The sequence below is a fragment of the Lissotriton helveticus genome, chromosome 11, assembly GCF_964261635.1.
Source record: "Lissotriton helveticus chromosome 11, aLisHel1.1, whole genome shotgun sequence".
Taxonomy (NCBI): Eukaryota; Metazoa; Chordata; class Amphibia; order Caudata; family Salamandridae; genus Lissotriton; species Lissotriton helveticus.
Window position 1 is genome coordinate 37,730,423 of NC_136072.1, and position 24,216 is coordinate 37,754,638.

General features: G+C 41.5%; 1 protein-coding gene across 1 annotated transcript in view; it reads left to right on the plus strand.

The window, feature by feature from the left end:
* Positions 1-1,430: 1,430 nt before the first annotated feature.
* The window catches only part of LOC144792179 (receptor-type tyrosine-protein phosphatase eta-like), a 67,443-nt gene continuing 44,657 nt past the window's right edge, over positions 1,431-24,216 (plus strand). The window contains exons 1-3 of the mRNA XM_078667079.1: positions 1,431-1,605; positions 2,495-2,746; positions 23,550-23,807. Of these exons, the coding sequence (XP_078523205.1) occupies positions 1,431-1,605; positions 2,495-2,746; positions 23,550-23,807 (685 nt within the window). The remainder of the gene's footprint in view (positions 1,606-2,494; positions 2,747-23,549; positions 23,808-24,216) is intronic.

Here is a 24,216-nt window from a genome sequence, read left to right on the forward strand (position 1 = left end):
AGTTTCCTTAGAAAAAGGAAGTTCCAAATGAGTAGGTGTGAAATTATTGACTGCAGTTCACAATTCACAATCAAAACATACAGCACTTGGGATGGTCAGCCCAAAGCAAGCAAAAGCCCAGCACTTTTTTAAAGTCAGCCTTCAATGCGTTACAAAAGCAGTAAGCCTGGTCATGCTGCTCTGCTATTTTCTCATTTTCATGAGTCATGAGGGTATGATGACAAATCACATACATCTCTTTACTAACCCTTTTAAAATGGGAAACCCCTACCACAAAAGCCAATCTCAACTAAATCTCATAAGAACCTGATTAAAAGAGTTAGTTTCCAGAAGTTGAAAAAATAAATTATTTCATGAAACAGCTTGAGGAAGTTAATGTAAATGTATAAAGTACAAAGAGAGGCCCAATGGTGTATCTCAACACTGGGATCATGAACTGAACCCAATGAAGCAAATATTGGATAGAAAATTGAGACATTTTTAGGTTTGAGTGGTTTGTGAAAAGGGAGCACTTTTAAGTGTTCATTATGAGTAGAGGTACAGACACATGCCTTTATTATTTTTTTGGGAAGACCTGCCTTCCACTGAAAACTCACCGTGTAGCCTGGGACACTAAGATGGGGTGGCTGAGGAGGGTCAAACAGAGTGTTCTGTGATTAATGTCAAGAATCAATAATTAAGATCAATAAGGCTAGTAGCCTTAATTTAAGAATGGCAGACTAAAAGCCAATAAACATAAAGTGCTTGTTAACGAGAAACCAATGCAGCTGTCAAAGACTGTACATGATGGGATCTTCACATCTCAAAGCAATGATGAGACACATTATAATGAAATCAACTTAGTAATTCATAGGCCCAACTGAAGGCACATAACTTTGCAATGCATATGTCATACTTGATGTGAAAAGTACAAGCTTTTATGTGTTCAAGTCCGAGCAAATTAGTACTAATTTAGTGGTAGCTCCATATTTTTTCTTGCATCGCTGGAGGATTGCTGCCTTATTGTGACAGCCTGTCACTCATGATCAGAATCCTGGGGCAAATCTTTGGCAGATACATTTTGCCCGGTCTACCTGTACCATTCCACACCTCGGTAATTCCCTGGCTGGTTTCTCACTCAGCACAATAATATCTTGAGAATCAAGAATTAAGAAAGACAGCGCCAAAGACCTGGACTGCACATTGGTAGATGGAAATACATTAAAGATACAAGTGCTTGAAGACATGTTAAGGGATACCCCTGCACTTCCATGACAAGTGCAATGAACTTTGAACAGCAAGGCACAATAATTGCTTCCATTTCAGTTATACAAATGTAATCTCACCCCTTGTGTCTTTTCATTTCAGTGCAAGATGTAGTGAGGAATCTAAGTGCCATCAATATCACCACACATTCTGTATTCCTGAGCTGGCACCCTCCAGAGGGAAACATGAGCTCCTATCTGATAGAAGTCATAGGCGAGCCATCAAAGACTATTGAGGTGCAATCAGAGTCTGTGCTCATCAACGCCCTAACACCAGGAAATCTATACACCTTTGTGGTCTCTGTCTTGGTGACAGACAACAATTGGAGAGGGGAAAATTTGACCATTTCTGAATACACAGGTGAGGAGATGGGAATCATTCTTTTTACAACTCTGATTAATTAATCTGTAGTTTGCAATAATTGTGTGTTAAAGCAGTCAAGAAGTATTCAAGCACCTCTGTGTGTAATGTAAACCTCCTTCTTTCTGAAATCTCAGTACCTAACTGTGAGAAGCACAATGTGACTGCTATGTTAAAACACATTTACCATCCCTCTACTCTTACTTAGGCCCTAATCAAGAGTAGTCCAGTAATAGGGCCAGCAATTATGACCCCTTAAGATGCTATCACTGACTGGAATTGTGTCTTCAATGTCAGAAAAACCACTAGATTATGGATTCGAACTTGAGGGTCTTAACAACTGAGAATAACCAGGGGAATCAGATTTGACAAATCTGATTTCCCAGGTTATTTCTCATACTTGTTCAGATTTTTGTTCGAGGAATTTCAGCTGCTTTTTTAGCAGCCAACATCTATGGGGCAAATGCCCAGATCATCAGAATTACTGCATTTCTCTTCATCTCAATGGGCATGGGAACTCCCATTACCGGACTATCAGATATTGCAATCTTCCATTGACAGCGCTATATTGTTGGATGGAAATTGGAATAATTACTGCAGCTTTAGATGAGCCTTGGAGTTGCCTTAGGAAACCCATGCTCTCAATTGTCTGGCCCTGACGTAGGCCTACACTGTGGCATTGTGACTGGATCATGAGAACCAACGTTCTTGTTTTTCTCAGAGACACAGCCAGGAGTTTGAGGATGAGGCACGATTTGGAAATTGTTTAGTGTTTGGGAACAGTATCCATACATTTTTACTGAGCCAAGAGACAGTGCTTAATTCGTGAACACTATAAATATGTGCACAAACAAAATGCTACAATCTAACTGTGTCCTTTCCATTACAGTACCAAATGTTATCATCAATCTGACTATCAGCAATTTCACCATTGATACCGTGTCTCTGAGCTGGCTCCCACCGACAGGCAACAAAAGCCACTATTTGATCCAGGTATTAGGGATCCCTGCCTCAAACTGGACAACAGGCAATGAATCTCTGACCATCCCTATGTTGATACCTGGAAATACCTACACTTTCCTTGTCTCTGCTGTGGCTGAAAATGAGATAAAAGGAGAGGACAGTCGGATCGTGTTTTTAGGTATGTGTTTTCTACTGTGATATTAACATATTTATTCAAGGGTGTTTGTTGGTGAATGCATATTAATTATACTATCTAGGTGACTATGAAAATGTGCTCAATTTGACTTCCCACTGCTGAGCAGGCACATGCTTAACACAAGTTAAGACAAGCCCAACAGACCTGACCTTCTTAAAATGTGCATGTGTTTGTGAGTTTGAATGGATGAGAGTGGGGAGAAGGATGTATAGAAGCACAGACAACTGATTAAGGCCTTGATTATGAGAGATTCTCTCTATATCTTGTTTTACTCTTGAAAAAGTATGAATTACCTGTGGAATGTGATGTTGTCTGCCCTGACATCTGCATGCATCTGAACTTTTGGTGTGTTTTCACTCAGTAAATTTCAGCAGTTTTGACCTGCTAAAGCTGCCAAATTTCATAATAAAAAAATCCGAGGGTGGATATTTGTATGAATGACTGAAAGGAGAGGATGGTTATATAACTGAAAGAATGATAGTATATGGACGAAGGGATGGAAATATTAATAACTGGGCGATGATAGGTGGATCGAGGAAGGCCTGAGAATGTGAGAAGGTTTCTGTGGATAAAGGAATGACTCCCCTGGAGTATCACCATGGATGGGTGGATGTGCAGGATGCTGAGATTGTAATCTTTGGTTACAAGCCAACCAGCTTTTAGGGATGGAGTTGGATAGACAAGTGAATGAAAATGTAAAAATGAATAAATGGATGAACAGTTGAGCAGTGGGGGAGAAAAAAAAGGTCGCTTATGTGCCCATATCGCTTTCATTGTGACCAGTTTTATAGAAGTCAAGACATCTCCCCATATTTGGGCAGGAAAGAGAAAGTCTAGGGAACTTTCTTGCTTCTTCAATGTAAAACCTACTTGGAAACCATGTAAGGCACAAACTAGTTGATACCAAGTCGAGGGGGCATGGGAACAATTTTGGTAGGAGTAAAACAGTTCATTTCAATCAGTGAGACATTGTTATACCTGGATAAGAGACTATGGGACATAGAGGGCATAGGAACAGAAGCTTCTGCCACCCCACTGAGCTTTTTTTGTAGGTGGTACTATGACCAGTTTAGCTCCCAGTGATCTGAGAGTACTTGTCGGTCAGTATCATTGAAACTGGCGCCTTAAATGATCTGGTTCCAAGCCTTGAAGTGCTTTAAAGACCATACAGAGAGATTGAAAATACAACCGGTTCCTCACCGGTAGCCAGTGCAATTATTTTATCTCTTTGGAAATTGGGGAGAACTTTGATGTGCCTGTAAGTAATCTGGCTGTGGCATTTTGAAGCAGCTAGAGTTTATACAGGAGTTTGGTTTTATGTTTAGATAGAGTCTGTTACAATAGTCCAGCTTTGACAAGACCAATGCTGTAACCACTGTTTGCCGGCTCCCCAAAGGTAGAAGCTGCAATACCTTCTTAACAGTTCTCAGGACATGAGCTGTTGTTAAAGCTACTGTATTTACTTGGGCCCCAAAGGAGAGTTTCTCATCTGGTATTATTCCCAGATTTTTCACCTTTTTAGAGGGTGTAAGGAGTGATCCCAGGAAGGAAGGTCACCAGTTAGGAGTCCAGAAGTTAAGATCATTCCCAAACAGCATTACTTTGGTTTTACCTGAATTCAGCTTTAGGCAATTGTCTGCCATCCATCTCCCAACCGATTCCATGCAGGCCTGAAAACGCTTATCTATTCAATTCAAATACTTTATTTCGGCCTACAAGGCCATAAAGCAAAAGATAATAAAATGCATTACATACAGAGTAAAAATTTTGAATAAAAACATTCCTCCAATATATACATCAGGTCTATATACATATGATTCATTACAATTCATTTTCAGTCTAGGTAATTACCATCAATTAATTTTAACAATCTAGGGACAAGCCGCTTCTAAAGTGTATGTGCAATGTAATCGAGGTAGAAATTCAGCTTGTTAATATCCAGTACCTAAATACTACATATGCAATGCATGTTTGATGGAACAATATCTTATAATCTACCATTGGACTCAATCATGCATTTCAATTAGTTTCGAATTGTGATTAATAGAAAGAGCGGGAGGAAAAAAAATTCCCCCCCAAAAAAAAGAACATTCTGTGAAGTGCAGTTATTGGGAGATACCTGTCAAATATTAAAAGCATTCAATCAATACTAAAAAAATATAAGCCAATTTAATACATAATGGATCGAAAAATAAGAATACTTCAAGTTTTATGCAGAATGAAGCTATTTCAATGGCATTTGTTCTTTAGCTAGAATATATGTACATCTATAATTTTAGTCAGGAGTGTTATTGCCAGATTCAACAGTGTTACCTCCTTATAAGTGCTTTGGTCTAACAAGCGACGGAAGAATTATAACTTTTCCCTCCCTTTTCCCTTGTAAAATTAACAGCCAATAGAAATCGTCTAGGAGCAAAACTATTAGGCACGAGTAATCAGTTTTTAATATTCTCATCATGTCAGTCATTCTCCTAACACTGAGACACCTTGCTACTGGTTTTATCCATTTTCTTCTGGCTGGTTTAAATGCCGGGCAAAAGAACAGAACATTTGGTATATCTTCCTCAACCCCCATTCCGCATAAGGTACAATGAGATTCCCCCTCCTTGTGGTTTGAGGTTGACCATTTGGCAACAAAACTGTATCTAAATTGTAGATATAGGCAATTTGCCAATAATGGTTCAATCTCGTCTAGGAACGTTTCAAACTGGGGAGTCGTTTTAAATTGGAGAAATTATACAGTTAGTCTGCCATGAGAACTGTTTGAAACTGCCCGATTCTCAACAAATTGTCAGAATAAAATTTAAATTTGCGTTTAGAATCTGGAATCAACAAACCTGGGTTCACCCATTATCTTTTCAGTCCTGGGTCTGAAAGTCAATATCCAATGTGAATCAGTCAAGGGAAAGAGACCTGGGTATCAAGAGCTGGGAGTTCAATAAGTGATTCTCCATAAACTATTAGCTCTTGAGTCAACCAGGTTCTAATCCAAAACAATAGGCTTCTCCAAATTGCTAAGGGCTCAATGCGTTTAATACCCAGATCGTAGGTCAGGGTTATCAGTGGTGCACATTCGGGGAGGACAACACACATTGTCAAAATTGTATTTTCTGAAGTAATTAAAGATTTAAAAGTACTTATTACCCAAATCTCCGCACCTTATGGGGCTGCAATTTGAGCTCCGGCCTTGTATACTTCCAGAGCAGGAGTGATAGCTTTGGAGGATGTTGCAGATTGTTTTTTTACAATCGGGATAGAATTTTGTGTTCAATAGCCTTTGACTTCTCTATCTGTGGTGCCCAGGAGAGTTTAGAGTTCAATGTCATCCCCAGATATGTGAAATTGGTTACACGTTCTAGTTCTGTCCCATTCAAGTATAATTTGTTTTTAAAACTTCTATGCATTTATCTATTCCCAACTTTTGGCCGGGTAATAGAGACACCACAATTTGTGTGTCATCAGCTTAGGACATGATCCCAAACTCGAATGCACTGATAACTGAAGCCAATGATGAGACATACACATTAAAGAGAGTGGGGCTCAGTGATGACCCCTGCGGTACACCACATGGCAGTGCAAAGAGTTTGGATTGAAATTTGACTAAGGATACAATCCGTCCACTGTCTGATAAAAAGGATTTGAGAAGATCCCAAGATTGACCGTGGACCCCACAGTCCTTGAGACGGTCCATCAGAATATCATGATGGACCGTATCAAATGCATCGGACAGATCCAATAAGATCAGAGCTGCCCTGCCTCCTTGATCCACTGCTTCCCTGATCTCATCCGTGGCCTTGATGAGTGCTCACTCAGTGCTGTGTCCCTCTCTAAAACAATATTGGGAGGGATCCAATGCTTGGACGTCTCCCAAAAAAGCACAGAGTTGACGATTTATAATTTTCTCAACCATTTTGGATCAGAGAGGAAAACAAGAGATCGGGTGGAAGTGTTGGGATCCTTAGAGTCCAGGTTTGGCTTTTTCAGAAGGGGCAATATTGAGGCCAACTTACAAAGCTTGGGGAACTGTTCTGTTTCAAACATACCATTAGAAATGGGTGCGAGAAAAAGAGCGATGGGACCGGGGGCCAGTTTTACAACTGTCACCGGGCATGGATCAAAAGGTGAGTCCAATTTGGCTCCCATAAGGAGCTCAAGAGTATCATGTACGGTCAGTGGCATAAATTTATCCAAGGCAAAGATCCTCTTGGGCTTAAAAACCTCCTTCGCCATGTTCAGTCCAGCATCATTAGATCCGCTGAAGACTGTGATTATGCTCACCACTTTATTAAAGAAGAATTTGGCGATCTCCTCACATAATTCATGACTAGATTGGAGACTAACTGGGCTCGGGAAGCCAGACTGGAGGCAGTTCTAAAGAGCTCTTTGGCCGAGTTGCTTGCCAAATCAATTTGGGTCAAATTGAAATTTTGTTTTGCGGAGAAGGTAGCTTGTTTATGAATCTTAAGGCTAGATTTATACAATTTCTTCTCTGCTTCCTTGTAGCCTTTCCCCCAATTATGTTTGAGGCATTTACAGATGCGTTTTAGATTTCTCAACTCCTCTGTAAACCATGGAGCAGAGCGATATGATTTTTTAGGGGAGAAAGGTTTTTAGTGGAGCTAATTTATCGCATGCTTGTGCAAACCACTAGGTGTAGATAAAGGTCGCCTCCTCTACCCCCTTCGGGAAAACGACCTGCCGTGGAAGTAAGAAACTCCCGTAGAGCAGTCCCATTGACTCCATTCCAGGCTATAGTCTCTATCTGTCCTTTGGGATAGCTACTCCTCGCATGCTGAGCCGCAATGCTTAGTTCGATTAGGACAGCAGCGTGGTCAGACCATACAAGTGGTAATATGCCTGTAAACAACAAGCCTAGATGGTTTGAAAAAATACCATCCAGAGTATGTCCTGCTACATGAGTTGGTCCCCTAACAAGTTGCTTAAAATCAGCACTATCCATCATGTCCATCAGCATTGCTATGTCAGGGACAGAAGAGACCTCTAAATAAAAGTTAAAATCTCCCAAGATGGTATAGGTGTTACAACAAGGGCCCTCTTCCAACAAAACACAACAAAAACAGCAAACACGTTTCTAGCTCTTTGAAGGTATGATGGTCAATAGGTTGAAATTAAAAGACAAAGCCTCACAGTCACAAGCCTAATAGTGAATCTAAGAGGGCTCATGATGTGAGAAAACAGGCAACCAAAGCAAGAGGATAATAACTTCACAACACTTAGATCTTGAGATCCCATCATATTTATCTGATTTGGAATAATAAGGTCTGCTAGTTTTCCAATGCGAAAGATCGCTGCTTGTTAGAACAACTCCTGCAATCGATGGGGGAGAAACCTACAAGCAAAGCCTTAATGGCCATAATCCAATGACAAAATGTGGTGATTCAGGACTGCGCAAGACTTGCTGCATCCAATGAGGAAACTAATCAACATTAATACCAGATCTCACTTGATTCAGTCAGAATGTTTGTGGAGCTACACTGGGGTCCACAGGGCAGGTGCAGATCATCATATGGCCAGGGTATTTCGGTGGACACAGTGGCGAGCCTAGAGGCAACCAACTAAAGAATAGCCCCACTACAAGGCAAGTTATGATGCCAGTGTTATTCTGTGAGTTCGTCTTTGGGATGAACGTGGAGATGGCCCCAAGAAACACTGCTGAGGAGGGCATTGATGGTGTGTGGCAGATGACAGCATGAATGTTTTAACGGAAGGCACTCTGATGTATGCTTGGGCTACCTAAGGGCGCCTGCTGTAGTTGTGCCCTCCATTTATAAAAAGGCAACAAAGATATGATATTGTCCAATGCCAGACGAACAGGGAGGTTGTTGAATTTGGAGGGCTCAGGTGCATGTGAAGATGCCAGTGAACAAACTGGTGCTACAGATGATTTCTGCGATGATAACACTACTCCGCACCATACAGCAGAGGCTAGTGTCCCTAGACAGGGAATTGGATGCACTGATTCCTCGGATGGACTCCATGTCCCAAAAGCTTGATAGTCACGAAGGACACATTGGCAAGGCTGAGCAATACAGCTCCCCCACAGAAACTGACCTACATGTCACTGAAGAAAAATGTGGAAATATGAACAAAATCATTGCTATTATAAAGGGCAAAAATGAACATCTGGAAGCCAGAGGCATAACAAACGTAGTATACTAAGAATCACAGAATCAACTGACACAATTAAAATGGAGGCCCATATATTGGATATGGTGGCTTCATTATTTGGTGTGGACAAATTCTCCATGTTTACAGTGGAACAAGCCCATAGATCATTCACCCCGGTGTCCCCTGTTGTGAGCAATGGCCAAACCCCTAATTGCCCACTTTCGAGACATGGATGTAGCTGGCAAGAAAGAAAATAGATCTGCACTACTAAAGCCAAAACATTGCCTTGTATCCAAACTTCACACTGGCTATTCAGGTAGCCAGATGAGCCTACCTTAATGTGAAGAAATTCTTGCAACATGCTGTCATAAAATTTGCCATGCTTTATTTAGAGAATTGATTTTCAATACCCCACAAAAAGAAATGTCATTTGTTAAGAAACTGTAAAATCCACTTGAGAAAATGTTCTGCAGGGGGGGGAGGTGAGAACTAGCAGGTCAAATGTACGGGGGCTCGTACTGGCCTAACATCTGTGTGGCAGTCCCTAAATTCACAGTCGATAACAGCCAACATGAACAACTCTGCAATGGCCTAGTCACAACTGGAAAAAACATATCAAGGAACACAAATGACCTCCTTATAACATCTGACCCTCTTACTGGCAAAACGAGACAGTTCCCCACTTGTTGTTCATGTAACATACTATTCAACTCTCTACGATGAAGATCTTCATGACCCTCGCCTCCCACAAGGTCAAGGCATACATCCTGGCAGGACTTGGTGCTGGGTACTACTAGATGACTCAACTGTAAACTACCCGGATCAATATTAACCTACATTTTGTCTTTTTAAAAATATTCTTATCCCAACTATGGGGAGGGAAGAAAAGGTCAAAAGGGAAGGGGACTATGAAATTTGCTAGCAAGTTGGGAATGCTAGTGTTTCGGAGGAGGGAAGTAATATTCAATTTAGTTTGCACCAAACAATTTGGTTACACTCAATTCCACTGCTATCCATGACACAAGTAACTGTAAACAACACCTTCCTCTGGCGAACGCACAATTAGTAAAATGTCCTATAAATAACACATAACCAGCAATTTTCTCAGATGGAATATCCAGGGCCTAAACAACGGCAGCAAAATACGACAAGTGCAGTCATATGTCCAGTGGCATCATGTCGATATTCTTATGTTTCAAGAAATACATTTCAGTAAATCTAATAACCAAACTCTGTTTAACAGGTGGGCCAGTCTGAATCCCTGAAATCCATAATAAGGGCTGAAGACTTTAATGTAGTACTAGAACTGCACAACGACAGATCACAAGCTTCACATTGGCCACCAAAGCTGTGACAACAGGACTTAGGAATAATTTGTAACAATCATGCTATACTAGATATACGGAAAATACTTCACCCACAGTGCAGAAAGGGCAATTGCCACTCCACAGTATATAATATGCAGTCTCAATTAGATTTCTGGTAAGGGGCTTGTCAAATATGCACATGGACAATGATAGTTAAACACCTGGAAAAAATACTGTCTGACCATACCCCAGGTGGCCTCAGTATGAAACTTCCACTCACCTAGTAGAGTAGGTATATGGAGACTATCCCCTAGTGTCTTACTATGTGTTTACAGATGAACCACCGACAGAAATTAAAAAAATATTTTAATACAAATTAGGTTACAGTAAAAAATGTTGCAATGCTCTGGCAAGACTTCAAACTAGTAATATGAGGGTATTGTACTGCTAAACAGCATGGGGTGTTTAAGACCTTTATATCCCACCTCAGTAAATTAAGTCACTGCATAAAGTCACTAGAAGGTAAATTGAGTGGCTCATTACCTCTGTTACTATGCCACAGCAAAAAAATGTGAACAAACAGTGGCTGAAATCATAAAGATACTTGGGCACCAACAACACCACACAAATAAAGCTCTAAATATGAATGGAAAGAGAATATCTCTTGTGGCACATCACGGTTGAAGAGATACGGAATTTAAAAAATACACTACCTAATACTACCTAATAAGAAATCACTGGGATCAGACATGCTACTATCCGAATTCGACTCAATATATGCTGATGTACTAGTGCCATACCTCCTGAAGGTTTGAGGAGAGGCGCTTGAGACTGGAAAACTCCACTCATAATGAGAAAAGCTGTGCTGATATCTAAAACTGACATAGCGGCAGAGAAATGTGATTCTAGTGCTCATTAATAATGACACAAACATAGTGGCTAAATAATTGGCCAATAGATAGCACCCACTGCTATCAGATATGATTCTACCAAACCAAGCAGGGTTTTTCCCATACCGTTCAACTTCACACAACCTGTGCACTTTCTTTACAAACCCCATCAGCCTAATCCAGAAACTAAAGCTGTGTCAGTCTTCTTAGATCCCACATAGGCATTTAAATCCGTAAAACAAGATTACCCATTAGCTCTGCAATGCAAAATTGGCCTACCTAACTCATTTGTAAATTGGAAACTGTGAGAAATTAAGTTGTTGGATGAATGGGTGGGTGACCCCTGCTCAAGCACCAGTCATGAGGCAATGAGTAAAATCACTAGAAGGTAAATTGAGTGGCTCATTACCTCTGTTACTATGCCACAGCAACATTTTTTGAAAAGGAGAGAGACCTGCTAAGACAGTGGCTGAAATCATAAAGATACTTGGGCACCAACAACACCACACAAATAAAGCTCTAAATATGAATGGAAAGAGAATATCTCTTGTGGCACATCACGGTTGAAGAGATACGGAATTAAAAAAATACACTACCTAATAAGGAAGCCCTGGGATCAGACATGCTACTAACCAAATTCAACTAAATATATGCTGATGTACTAGTGCCATACCTCCTGAAGGTTTGAGGAGAGGGGCTTGAGACTGGAAAACTCCACTCATAATGAGAAAAGCTGTGCTGATATCTAAAACTGACATAGCGGCAGAGAAATGTGATTCTAGTGCTCATTAATAATGACACAAACATAGTGGCTAAATAATTGGCCAATAGATAGCACCCACTGCTATCAGATATGATTCTACCAAACCAAGCAGGGTTTTTCCCATACCGTTCAACTTCACACAACCTGTGCACTTTCTTTACAAACCCCATCAGCCTAATCCAGAAACTAAAGCTGTGTCAGTCTTCTTAGATCCCACATAGGCATTTAAATCCGTAAAACAAGATTACCCATTAGCTCTGCAATGCAAAATTGGCCTACCTAACTCATTTGTAAATTGGAAACTGTGAGAAATTAAGTTGTTGGATGAGTGGGTGTGTGACCCCTGCTCAAGCACCAGTCATGAGGCAATGAGTAAAATATTAATGCAACACACAAACAGCAATAAAGTGAAAACACAACACAAGAAAAGTCCCACCCCAATTATAAAAGATATACATCATTTGACACCAAAAGGACAAAAATTCCACCAGTAGAACCAGAGTTATGAATTTTTAACTCTTCAGCTAAAAATTGATCAAAGCTCCAACTACAGACATCTAGTCACACGAGTCGAAAAATATGGCCAACCATGAAGGAGCGGAAGTTGAATACAAGAAGTGGAACGGGGGCCCACTCAATACTTACCTCTGTACTTGAAAGAAAATGTTCTGAGAAGGTAAAGCTCAGTGGGAAAGGCTGCAGGTGGTGTTCGAGCGTTTGAGAAGAGAACGTCGTTGTTGGGGAGCTGCTGGATAAAGTTTATGGTGAAGATTTCTATGTTCTGATTTACTCACTTTTAGGAAGTTGAAAACCTCCATTGGGATAAAGCTAGAGGCTGTTCCACAAGGCTGGATACCCCTTTGGAATAGGACTGGTGAAGAGGATTTGCTGCTGCAAAAAAAACCTACTACAAAGTCAGGCCAACTGGTGATGCCAGTTTGTCCCACATTTTTGATTTTGGCGGTCTGGGCACTTTTAGCACCACCCCTGTGGGTCCAGAACTGCAGGGCCACCACTTAAGGCATTATAATTCAGGGAGGCTGGGTCCAGGAGTGGGTTCAAGATGGTTAGACCCTTCTCCATCCCCGATGCGCTGATCAGGACGCCAGTCAACTTGCCTTTGGAGTCACTCTGGTAGTCCTGGGTTGACAGCAAAAATTGGTTCAAACAGCAAGCTCCAGGCAGCAGAGCAGTCCTTCCGGTTGCAACAAAGCAGTCTTGTGGATTAGACAGCAGCAGGTAGTCCCCTGAGAGTCCTTCTGTAGGTCCAGAAAGTGAATTTAAGAGTGGGTCTGAAGGCCCTTTTTTATACTTGGTGCCTTCTTTGAAGTAGGAGGAGTTTCTAGAGAATTCACTTTGAAGTGTTTGATGTTTTCTGACTCCACTTCCCTGGGTCCTAGTAGGCTGCATGATCAGTGCAGGGGTGACAACTCCTGTGTGAAGGCTAAGCATAGCCTATTCAGTTGCAAGTGGGTCTGTGACCAGCTCTGCCCCCAACCCATTATATCAGTTAATGGCCTGTTCAGGCACATCTAATCCTTCTATTGTGTGGCTGTCTGGGAGAAATAAACAAAGTCCAACTGGCAACTACGCCCAGTCATGTGACTTAGGGCAGGCTGCAGGCACAAATAGCTAAGGCAGGAATATAACAACTTTTTAAAAGTGGTATTTTCAAAATTGTAAATTGAAATCTGACTTTACCATTAAAGGTATTTTTAACAAAAAATTATCAGACACATACCATGAAATGATTACCAATTCTCAAGCAATAATCAGAACGTATTAAATCTAATAAGGCAACCCAATGTTCTCCTTTGGGAGAAGTAGGCCTCATAGTAATGAAAATGAATTATTCACTACCACAACATGTAAAACCTAAAAGTACATGTTTAACCTTTTTATTGCAATGCACCCTGCAAAATGGGCTAACTGGGCCTACCTTAGGGTGACCTGTATAGAATGAAAGGGTGTTTGAAGCACGGCAAGGGGATTATATTGCCAAATCGAATTGTCAGTTTAAAACTGCATTCAGGCTACAATGGCAAGTCTCCGACATATTGTAAGGACTTCTTAAGTGGGTGGGACAATAAGTGCTGCAGGCCAACTATTAGCTTTTAATTTACAGACCCTGGGTATATGGTGTACCACTCTACAATGGACGTATAGGAACATTACATTTGCCAATCAGATTTAATCCAATTTTACCATGATTTAGGGAGTGAGCACAAGCACAATGAATTTCAACAAAAAGTAACGAAGGCAAAATGTTTGGGAGTGACCTAGCAGAATGCCAAGTCCAACAGAACAACTGCTATACACCTCCCTGTTGGCTAAACTAAACAGTAGCGGTGTGACAACAGGAACATTTATCATAGCATGTGGCAAGGCTGTCTGACCTCACCTATACTCTTTGTGTTAGCACTTGAACTCTTAGTGACAAAATGATGATTTCTCTGACTGTGTTCTTACACTTATGGACAGGTTTGTACTTATCTTACTACTAGCAGCCCGCCGCGGCGTTGCCCGGGGCAGAAGAGGGCTGGGGTCAGCATTTTTGGATTTTGTGCAGTCCTGGCCGGGCCCCCGCCCGCCCCGACATTGCGTAGACCGCCTCCCGTCACCCGCCTCCCGCCCCCCCGCCCGCCTGCCTCCCGCCCCCCGCCCGCCTGCCTCCCGCCTCCTGCCTGCCTCCCACCTCCCGCCCTCCTCCCGCCCGCCTGCCTCCCGCCTCTGCCTTACCTGAGCCGCGCTCCGGACTTCACCGCCACTCCCGGGCCCCCGCCCGCCCCGACATTGCTCAGACCGCCTCCCGCATTGCCTTACCTGATGCGCCGCTCCTCCCCGAGCTCCTTCACCGCCACTTCTTGCCGCTCGTCACCGCTCCTCCCCTGTCGTCATCACGCACGTCGAGGTCGCCGGTCAGCACTACGTCGCGGCCGGCGCTAGTTTTAGTGGACTACTTTGTTTATAAATTAAATTTTTTTAATTTACGTTTTATTTTTATTTATTGGGTGTGTGGATTGGCGCCGTGGTTCCCGAGTTTACCTTGCCAAAAGGTTTCTGTTCTCTCTTTATAATAGTAGTATAGATATGCAGCTTTCAAGATACTGTATATACTCCATCCAGATCAATGACTAGATCCTATCATACAGGAAGTTATTAAATTAGGAGCGCTCTCTGGTCTAAACATAAACTTGGATAAATCTGCAATATTTCTAATAACAGCTTGTTTGACCAACTTCAACGTAGAAAACCCACGAAAAGGGTGTGAAGACCCCATAATATCTTTCGGAGTTCAGGTTTGCATACAGAATGACAAAATACTGAAACTCAGTTATGGAACTCCCATTAGAAACAAGAAGATCAGATTGAGTGATAGATTAGATTACCAATCATGAGAGCAGAACGACTGGGATTAAGTAAAATTGTGTTGCTGCTCAAATGTTTATAATATTTTGTAAACATACCAATCCTGCTAACCAAACACTTTTTCAAACTCCTACATCTGTCTCAGTAAAATTTACATAATGTGGCAAACAGCTGAGTCTATCGCTGGACACTCTCTCCTAACCGTTCTGTAGTTTAGGATGGCTGCATCAAGCATGGAGTTGAATTATCAAACCATAGTGGCCTAATTTGCATATAGTTTGTACCATGTCCAGAAAACCTTTGGTGCATTTGGCAATGCGGGAAGACCATGACCGCCCTATGCCACTAAAAGCATTCATAAAGAAGAAACAAACACTGTCTACTGTACAGTGAAAGCAAGGAGGGCCAAGTGAAACATCAACTACATATTACATACACATCCTCCACTCCGCTTGCCCACCATTCCAGATGTGGCATGACCAAAGGAGCAATAATTAAAACACAACTGAACAAAGCATTTGTAACTAACTAGGGGAACTTGGATATTTATCATTTGTTTATCTTATTGGAATTGCTAAGTGAACATGCGGATATGACCAAGCTGGATAATTATATAGCCTTATAGCCCACTGCAGAGGGATATACAGGTCACTGGTGAGGGCCAATATCGACGGAGAGGGCCTTTAACCCCTCTCGTGCTCATGACGAGCTCAGCTCGTCATGAGGCACGGTTGCGCTCACATGTGGCTAATTCCCCCGCTGTGCTGAGCGTTCTGAAAAACGGGCATGGTCATGACGAGCTCAGCTCATCATGAGCACAGCACCACCGTGCAGCGTGACGAGCCAAGCTCTTCACAAGCACCGTGGAGCTGCGTGCGCCCCCCTCCCCCCAGCGCCGCGGGGGAATTAGCCCTGCGACGAAGGGGTTAACCACTGGTATAGTCTGAGGCAGAAAGGCTATATGGTTATTAGATCATTCCACCCACTAAGGGTTAGAATGTTCTAAACTAAAAAGGGAAACTATGAAGATAAACATTGGAGTGTTGGCGCTCCAGGCTTATACCAGCCATTATAAGGCTTCACTGGTTTCAATACAGCTCTCAACATTCCAATGTTCTAATTTGTATTACAATCTCAAAGTAACCAGCCATTAGATCCTGTAGGACTTACCACAAGAGCCACCTACACTTACACCTCCAGACACATTAATAAAAGCTAAATTCCCAAAACACTTGCTCATGCTTCTATATAAGAGCACAGAAATCACTAGCCCTGCCCACAAAATACTATCGGGCGCTACATGGGCCTCTGTGCTGCGACACCAACTTACTGATAAAATATGGGATTATTGCTTTACTGGGCAAATACAGCTAGAAGTGGATTCAGGCTGACACACTAATGATACCTTCCCAAACTATATTACGCTTATCAAATAAATGAGGCCTCACAACAGATTCTCGCTGAGCTAGATTTAAGCTGGAAAAGGCGGGTAAGGGAATGCCCTGAAGTTCTAAATTTTTAGAAAAAGTACTGTAACCAATATGCAAAATGACAGGCATTATTGTTCCTCTACATCTCTGACTGTACTGCAGGGTTGGGTTAAATTATGATATGATATGATATGATATAAAGGCTTTTGTAGCGCGCTCTATTACTAAAATAGTATCCTGGCGCGGAAGGTGAGACAGATTCAGAGGGCATGAAGGAGTTAACATATTAGAGAGTAATACTAAACAGATGCGTTTTCATCCCCTTCTTAAAGGCCGTAATGGTCGGAGCATCCCTAAATTGGAAAGGGAGAGCATTCCAGGCCCTAGAGGCCCTGACCGAAATAGACTGGCCACCTAGTCGGGAGTGCTTAAATCTAGGCACAGTCATTTGACACTGGTTGGCCGAACAAAGGCATCGATTAGGGATGTACAAGGCAAACCTTTTCCTCAGATAGACAGGACCAGTCTGATGGACCGCACAGAAAGCAAGAACAAGAGTTTTAAACATGATCCGGTGTGCAACCGGGAGCCAGTGGAGGCTGCGGAGACAGGGACGGACACTAGATCTCCTGGGCAATTTAAACATAAGTCTTGCGGCCGTGTTTTGGATGACCCGGAGACGTTGAATCAAATAAGCAGGTAGACCACAGAACAGAGCGTTCGCGTAGTCGAGCCTGGAAAGTATTAGAGTACGCGAAACCGTCTCTTTAGCCTCTCTCGGGAGGAGGGGAAAAACCTACATAGGGCTTTGAGATTGAGAGTGGCAAAACAAACCCCCGTAAGTTTTTTAATATGGTCCTCAAACTTAAGGTCATTCCCAAACCAAACTCCAAGGTTTTTTGCTGGGCCACCGATGGATTTTGGACAAGGCAGATCACAAGGCCATAAAAGATCACTGAATTTATCAGGAAAGGAGCCATAAAAAAGAACCTCGGACTTGTCTTTATTACACTTGAGCTGGGCAAGTGCTAGCCAGTGGAAGACCGATGAAAGGCAGAGTTGGACCGCCGACGTATCCACATTGTCCTTTGGCCAGGTGAACAAAAGTTGGGTATCGTCGGCGTAGGCCATAATTTTGGCCCCTAACTGTTCCGCCAGATAAATCAAAGGGGTTAAATAAACATTTAAAAGCAGGGGGCTCAGAGTAGACCCCTGAGGAACTCCTGTGGTGAGTTTCTTAGGAAGGGAGGCATGAGGAGGCAGCCAGACCTGTTGCGTCCTATTGTCCAGAAAGGACGTCAGTCAGTTGAGTGCAAGGCCGGTGATGCTAACGGCCGCTAGTCTAGTGAGGAGTAAAGTATGGGGCACCGTATCGAAGGCGGCAGAGAGGTCTAATAGAATCAGAACCGCTCTGCCACCTCCATCAAGGCACTCCCGGATAGCCTCCGACATTTCGACTAGCCATTACTGCCACATACTTACCAGAAAATAAGCTCCAAGTTCTGATGTACAGATATGAGGTCAGATGCCTGTCTAATTGTAGAATTACATGCAACAGTATAAACATTGTGAACAAACAATATGGCCATGGTGGTTTAACAAAGAAAAGTTCTGGGTCTGTCAACCTCTAGTACCACATACTTTTAAGCTACTAATCTGCACGTCAGCGCTATAACAACATCTCTGACCCCAAGGCCTTCTGAACCAGATGGACAGTTGACTTTAAAACATGCTAATTTGCACGGCCATCCTAAATTAATATTTTGGCCACCATGACCCTCCATAGTCATCTGGGCCAGGTTGAATGCCGGGGAATAGTTGCAATTATCAGGACCTTGGAAAACTCCTGGCATCCTGGAAATGGTCAACAAAGTTAAACACTCAGTTACAAAGACAGTTGTGTGACTCCCTCCGTCTAATGAAGCAGTCTGACAAAACCCTTTGTTCTATACACTTGCACATTGGGAGGACCCTGGACAAGTTGCTTGTCTGCCAGCACTTATGCGTTTATATACTTACATAAGTATTAATCTTGATTGGAGCTTACACTCAGTTTTAAAGTGTTTTCTTTTTTGTACAATTTTAATCATTCAATACAAATATAGTTTACATTACCTTGGTAAGCATAGTTAAAACTTTGTTTAAAACTGGCAGGTAGGTTAGAAAAATCCCTACTACTGAAACTTCGGGTACTGTTAAAGGATGTTGTTTTGATATAGATGACTTCATATTCTCTTAGCATCAAATCTGTATGCTGTAATGATAAGCACTGTTTAAGGTGTAAGATTTACAAATAAAAAAAAATCATAAAGTAAAAAGCCAAATAGAACTCACGACACCTGAGTGCCAGTCGACACTACATCCATCATATACTAGTCCCATGTTTCACAGAAGTTGGGGACTATCCCAGTGCCAAATGTTTTATCTCAACTTAACACAAGGGGCCCGATGTAGGTAATCCCAGATTACCGATTCTTAAATACCGAATCATACCGATTCGGTATTTAAGAACTGGCAATCAGGATGTTGGTAATATTACCAAATTAATTACCGAATCGGTATGATTCGGTAATTAATGAATCGGTATTTACCGATTCGGTAATTGCCATGGATTCCTATGGTCCTTGAGGCCCATAGGAATCAATGTCAATTACTGAATCGGTAAATACCGATTCGGTAATCGGGGGAAACATTGAAGGGTGGCAGGGTGTCACTTTGACACACTGTTGCACCCCTCAATTGTGCATGGGTGCCCATGTTCCAGACATACATGCCCTTAGGGCATGTATGTCTGCAACATGGCACTGTTTAAAAAGCAAATAAAATGATTTTTAAAGGGTTTTCATAATTTACCACCAACTTCTAGTTGGTGATAAATTAAGAATTCTTAAACCCTGTAGCACTGATTACAGTGCTACCTACATGTCAAAATACTGATTCGGTAATTATACCGATTCGGTATTTTACCGATTCGGTAAAATTACCGAATCTGTATTTTAACATGCCCCTACATCCCAAACTCTAAATACCGGTCGGTAACGGCTGAAATTACCGAATTTCGGCCGTTACCGACCGGTAATTGCCTACCCACATCTGGCCCAAGATGTCTAAATAATGCCAAACCTCTACCAAATTAAGTGGGTAACTACAGGAGTGAGCCTTTCGACTGATGCGCATGATATCTGAACCACCCAGATATATGGTAAGATGTACAAGAGTGGGTTGTGTTCTATTTTTATTTGCATGTTTTCCCTTTACTGCTTTATGTGCATGCACATGTGTTACGTTTTGCAGTGGTTTGACATGCCTCTCTTTATAGCTGCACAATGTAGCATGACTGTATATCTGCAATATATTCACCCTTTTTTCTTAAAAGAATAAAAAAGGCAGATAGAGTATAGGGGCCCGGTTTCTGATAAATGGATAGGTCAATGACGATATGTTCCCCTATATAGAAGCTATGCCTAACCCAAAGCTTAGAATTGCAATATTGAAATTAAAAATCGGTCTGAACCCAAGTAACATTAACGGCAAGATAAAATCCTTCATGTCGAATGACCAAGGCCTGTGCTCTTGTGGCCTACAAGTAAAATGCAGCAGCTAACATATTTTGCTGGATTGTTTGCGCTTTTTAGAAGAACGGAAAAAAAAATGTAAACCTAGTTTTATTGCTTATAAAAGTTTCATTAGAGACCAAGCACTTAGTTTATTGACAAATATGAGAATTTTAAATATGGCATGTGCAATAGGAAGATTTTTAACTGCTATACAGGAATCAATTAATGAAATGACATAAGTTGAAAAGAACATATGGTGAAAATTCAATCTTACCTATGATCAGGCGACTATGCGAGAATTTGTACAAACGGATAGTTGAGGTATAACGCAAACCCTTGCTGCCCTCTTATATGAGCCTTTTATGATATATCTTAGTAGGCCTGTATCGTGTAGTTTACTGTTTAATGGTGAAATCTTTGGGTTAAAGCATGTTTTAAATGTTTGTAAAGTGTACATTCTCATGGTTAAATATGCCAAACAAAAATATTCAAATGGATGGAGTATAGGGGCTCTTTTACCAGTCGAAGGTTCCCACTGACTCCTCCCACTGGCTAAATGGCTTCTTGAAGTCACTACTGTTTGTACTACATTGTTATGCCAGTTACAGTCCAGCACCTTTTAACCCTATGTTGCATTCATTATGTTTTTAGGTTTCTGAAGCAATGGCTCCTTGAGTTAAAATCAGAGACTTAGGCTCCGTTTCCTTAGCCCTGATGAAGGCCCTAGACCCATGTGGGCTTTTAAGACGGTATGAAACATGTTGGCTTAACTAGAGTATTTTTGGCACAATACAACTCGACTACAAGACAACAACTCTGTTTTAGTTATGTCTAAGGTACCCACTTAATAAAGTAAATTCCCTGGGGTTATCTTGAGACATTTTTACCACTTACCTTCTGGATGCCGGCAACATATCCAGCTAAAATTTATATTGGAACTCCCACCCTTTTTTTTTGCTTGAGTCCACATTGTTGGTACACTCATACTAGGGTGTGGATCAGGGAAACTGATGAAGCATGCCACTATAAAGTGAATGAGGTCTCCACTCCAATCTTTGGAATTCCCCCATGACTGTCCATTCTGGAAAAACTATCATTGCTGCCCATTTGTGCTAGTGATTATAGTTAGGAGAAGAGCTAGTATTTCTTTCTCTCTCTCTCTTATTGTGATTGAAAATACAGAGCACTTATTCCATCAAAAACGAAGTCAGGAAACTAGAGGAGGCAGGCAAAAAGCTGGGGGAAGACCAACCTAAGGCTTCAATGCCTAAAAACTGCCCAGAAAAAATATGGTGCTTCCTAAACATGGCGACCATACACTACGCACGTTAAACAAAAATATATAGCAGTAAGGGCGTTTCTTACTAGTTAGATGTGTTATAAACCCCTTTTAGTTTTAAAGTGCATCACTGAAAAATACAGCATAAAGAAAAGGTTCTATTGATTTTGAATTACTGCAACTTGATAACATAGTTTCAACATGACAAAAGAATACAAAATATACAGAATGACAATAAAAATGTAGTAGCTAGGTACAGTGTTGGCCAGTCAGTCTCTGTAACAAGGTACAGGTAGCAATAGCTCTTGCACTCTCCAATAGCAGCTTTATCGAAAGGACATACATGGGTGTTGCTCATCAGAAAATCTAGGTACAAAAAACTCTTCTCCCTGTGGCCTGATGCATCTAAATTTTTGAGACCATATGATTTCTCTTCTCTGATTCTTGCACTTAGCTCCAGTCAGAGAGAGGATAGCCTATGTAAACATGTCCATGGTCCACAGAACAACCCTGAGAGAACTTTTTCTATTATTTTCCCAGCAAGATTTGGATAAATCCACCCACGTTTTGTGGCATTGCCAAATTGGTTGTCTCTAAGTCAAGGAACTGCTCATTGGAGACTGAGTTTAGACTCTGCAGCCTGACTCCCTGGCTATGAATTGTTTTCACCCATAGCATTAAATCAACTAGGGACAGTTTTACCTTTAGTTGCCATCTCAAACTCACATGCACACTTTTTGGCATAGTTTGGAGCATTTGTTCAGGCGGGTGGACTTTGTTCTAAAGCTGTATGCTGTCCCTGTTCTGGTAAGTGCTGCATTCTAAAGGTGTTATTTGTTAATGGCTAAGTGGACAACTGTGTGGGGCTGCACAAATTTGCACTGTACCTGCAGGCTTGTATAATAGTAAGTAAATTGATGCAATGCTTTCTGTCACTTAGGGCTGTTTTATTGTTCTTTGTGCCATGTGCAAATAATCCCATTAAAGTTCCCCTAACAGAGATTATTACATGGTTGGATTTGCCTGTAAAGACATAAGACTTGATTTAGAGGTTGGTGGACATACTAGTGCCCTTCGGGATGGTGAGGGACATTACCTCTGTCACTCCAAGGATAATCTGCTCACTAAATCTCAGCAGTCATTTGTACATTTAAAGGAACTGTTTCCATAGACTTCAATGACAGAATACTCCAGGTTTGCACATCTCAAAAGGAGGCAAATTAAACAAGGCTTTAGGGAACAGGAAACTCCATTGGATTTGCGACCTTGTATTCTACTCGCCAAACTTTAAATTCTGCCCTTAGGGCCTGAATTGGTGTTCGTCAGATGTTACTCCGTCACAGATTTTGCAGATGTTACGTCCACCTTTTTAGAAGAGCATTATATCATGTTGCACTTGTAATAAGGCAGATGGAAAATCCATCACGTTTGTGACTGAGCACCCCTCCATCAAACTCCAAATCAGGCCTCAAGTCTGCAGTCTCCAGTATCACAGGAAATGTATGTTTTATTGACTTCAATTGACAACAAAGGTACTTCTAGGTAGAGTATCCTCACACTAAAAAAAAGGACAAAAAATCGCAGTCCGAAATTATTTAAAATGCTGAATGTTGGCCCTCTTCTTGAGACTGAGATGTGTTCTGAAAGCTTTGGCAACAAAAACAGCTTGTGGTCCAAGACAGTAGCTTGTCATCTAGTATTTTTTCAGGTCTTGTGAGTGGAATCTCTAAAACACTTTATTTTATTGTACCTCTGTCTGCTCAAAATGATTGGGAATTGGCTGAGCACCTGTATCATAAATATATGAAAAGTGGGCTATTGCCATACATGCAATAGGAAATCATGGAACAATCACCGTACCAGGACCATGAAGGGTTGCAGGTCATGTGACTTCATAACAAATGTTTTGAAAAGGTATCATGGTGACGTTTTGTGTTACACATCTCAATTTGGAATACATGTGATCAATGCAGAATGCTTTTGATTTGTTACTCCATTAGTTCAATCAAATTTGATCTGAAACAAATCCAAGCAGACTGATTTTCTGTTGTCTGATTACAGGACCAAAAGACATCAACATGCTGCGTGTGGTTCTGGTCTCCATCGATTCATTGTCCCTCAGCTGGCTTCCGCCAATTGGCAGCAAGCGCCCCTACTTTGTTGATGTATCGGGGGTCCCTGCCTCACAAGAGATAGTGAACGATGAATCGGTGACCATCTACAATCTAATACCTGGGAATCTGTACACAGTTTTTGTCTCTGCAACTGATGAAAATGGGTCATTGCAAGAAAAAGGAAGCACTATCTGGGCTTACACACGTGAGTCTTACACACACACCACTTAACTTTAAAGAACTTACCATTAAAGATTTGTATTGTATTTTATTGTACTGTGTTTATTTTGTTTTTCCTCTCTCACTAAGGGGGGAGAATGACAGCCTCCTACAGGATGTACTGGTGTACTGCAGTGTATTGAACCATGAAAGATGAGCAACCAACATTTTGATTGGTCTTACCTTGCCCTGGCCTGCAGGATTTCCTTGACATTTGTATTAGATGCCTTAGAGAGATTTTTATTTTATTTAATATATACATAAACATGAACTGCACATGGGGTCAATTGCTCTTGTCTAAAGCCACCCGATAGAGTATCTTAGGGATATATATTCATGGAGGTAAATATGCTGCCACTGTTTTTAGGAGGGTTCTGTATTATCACCAATCTCTT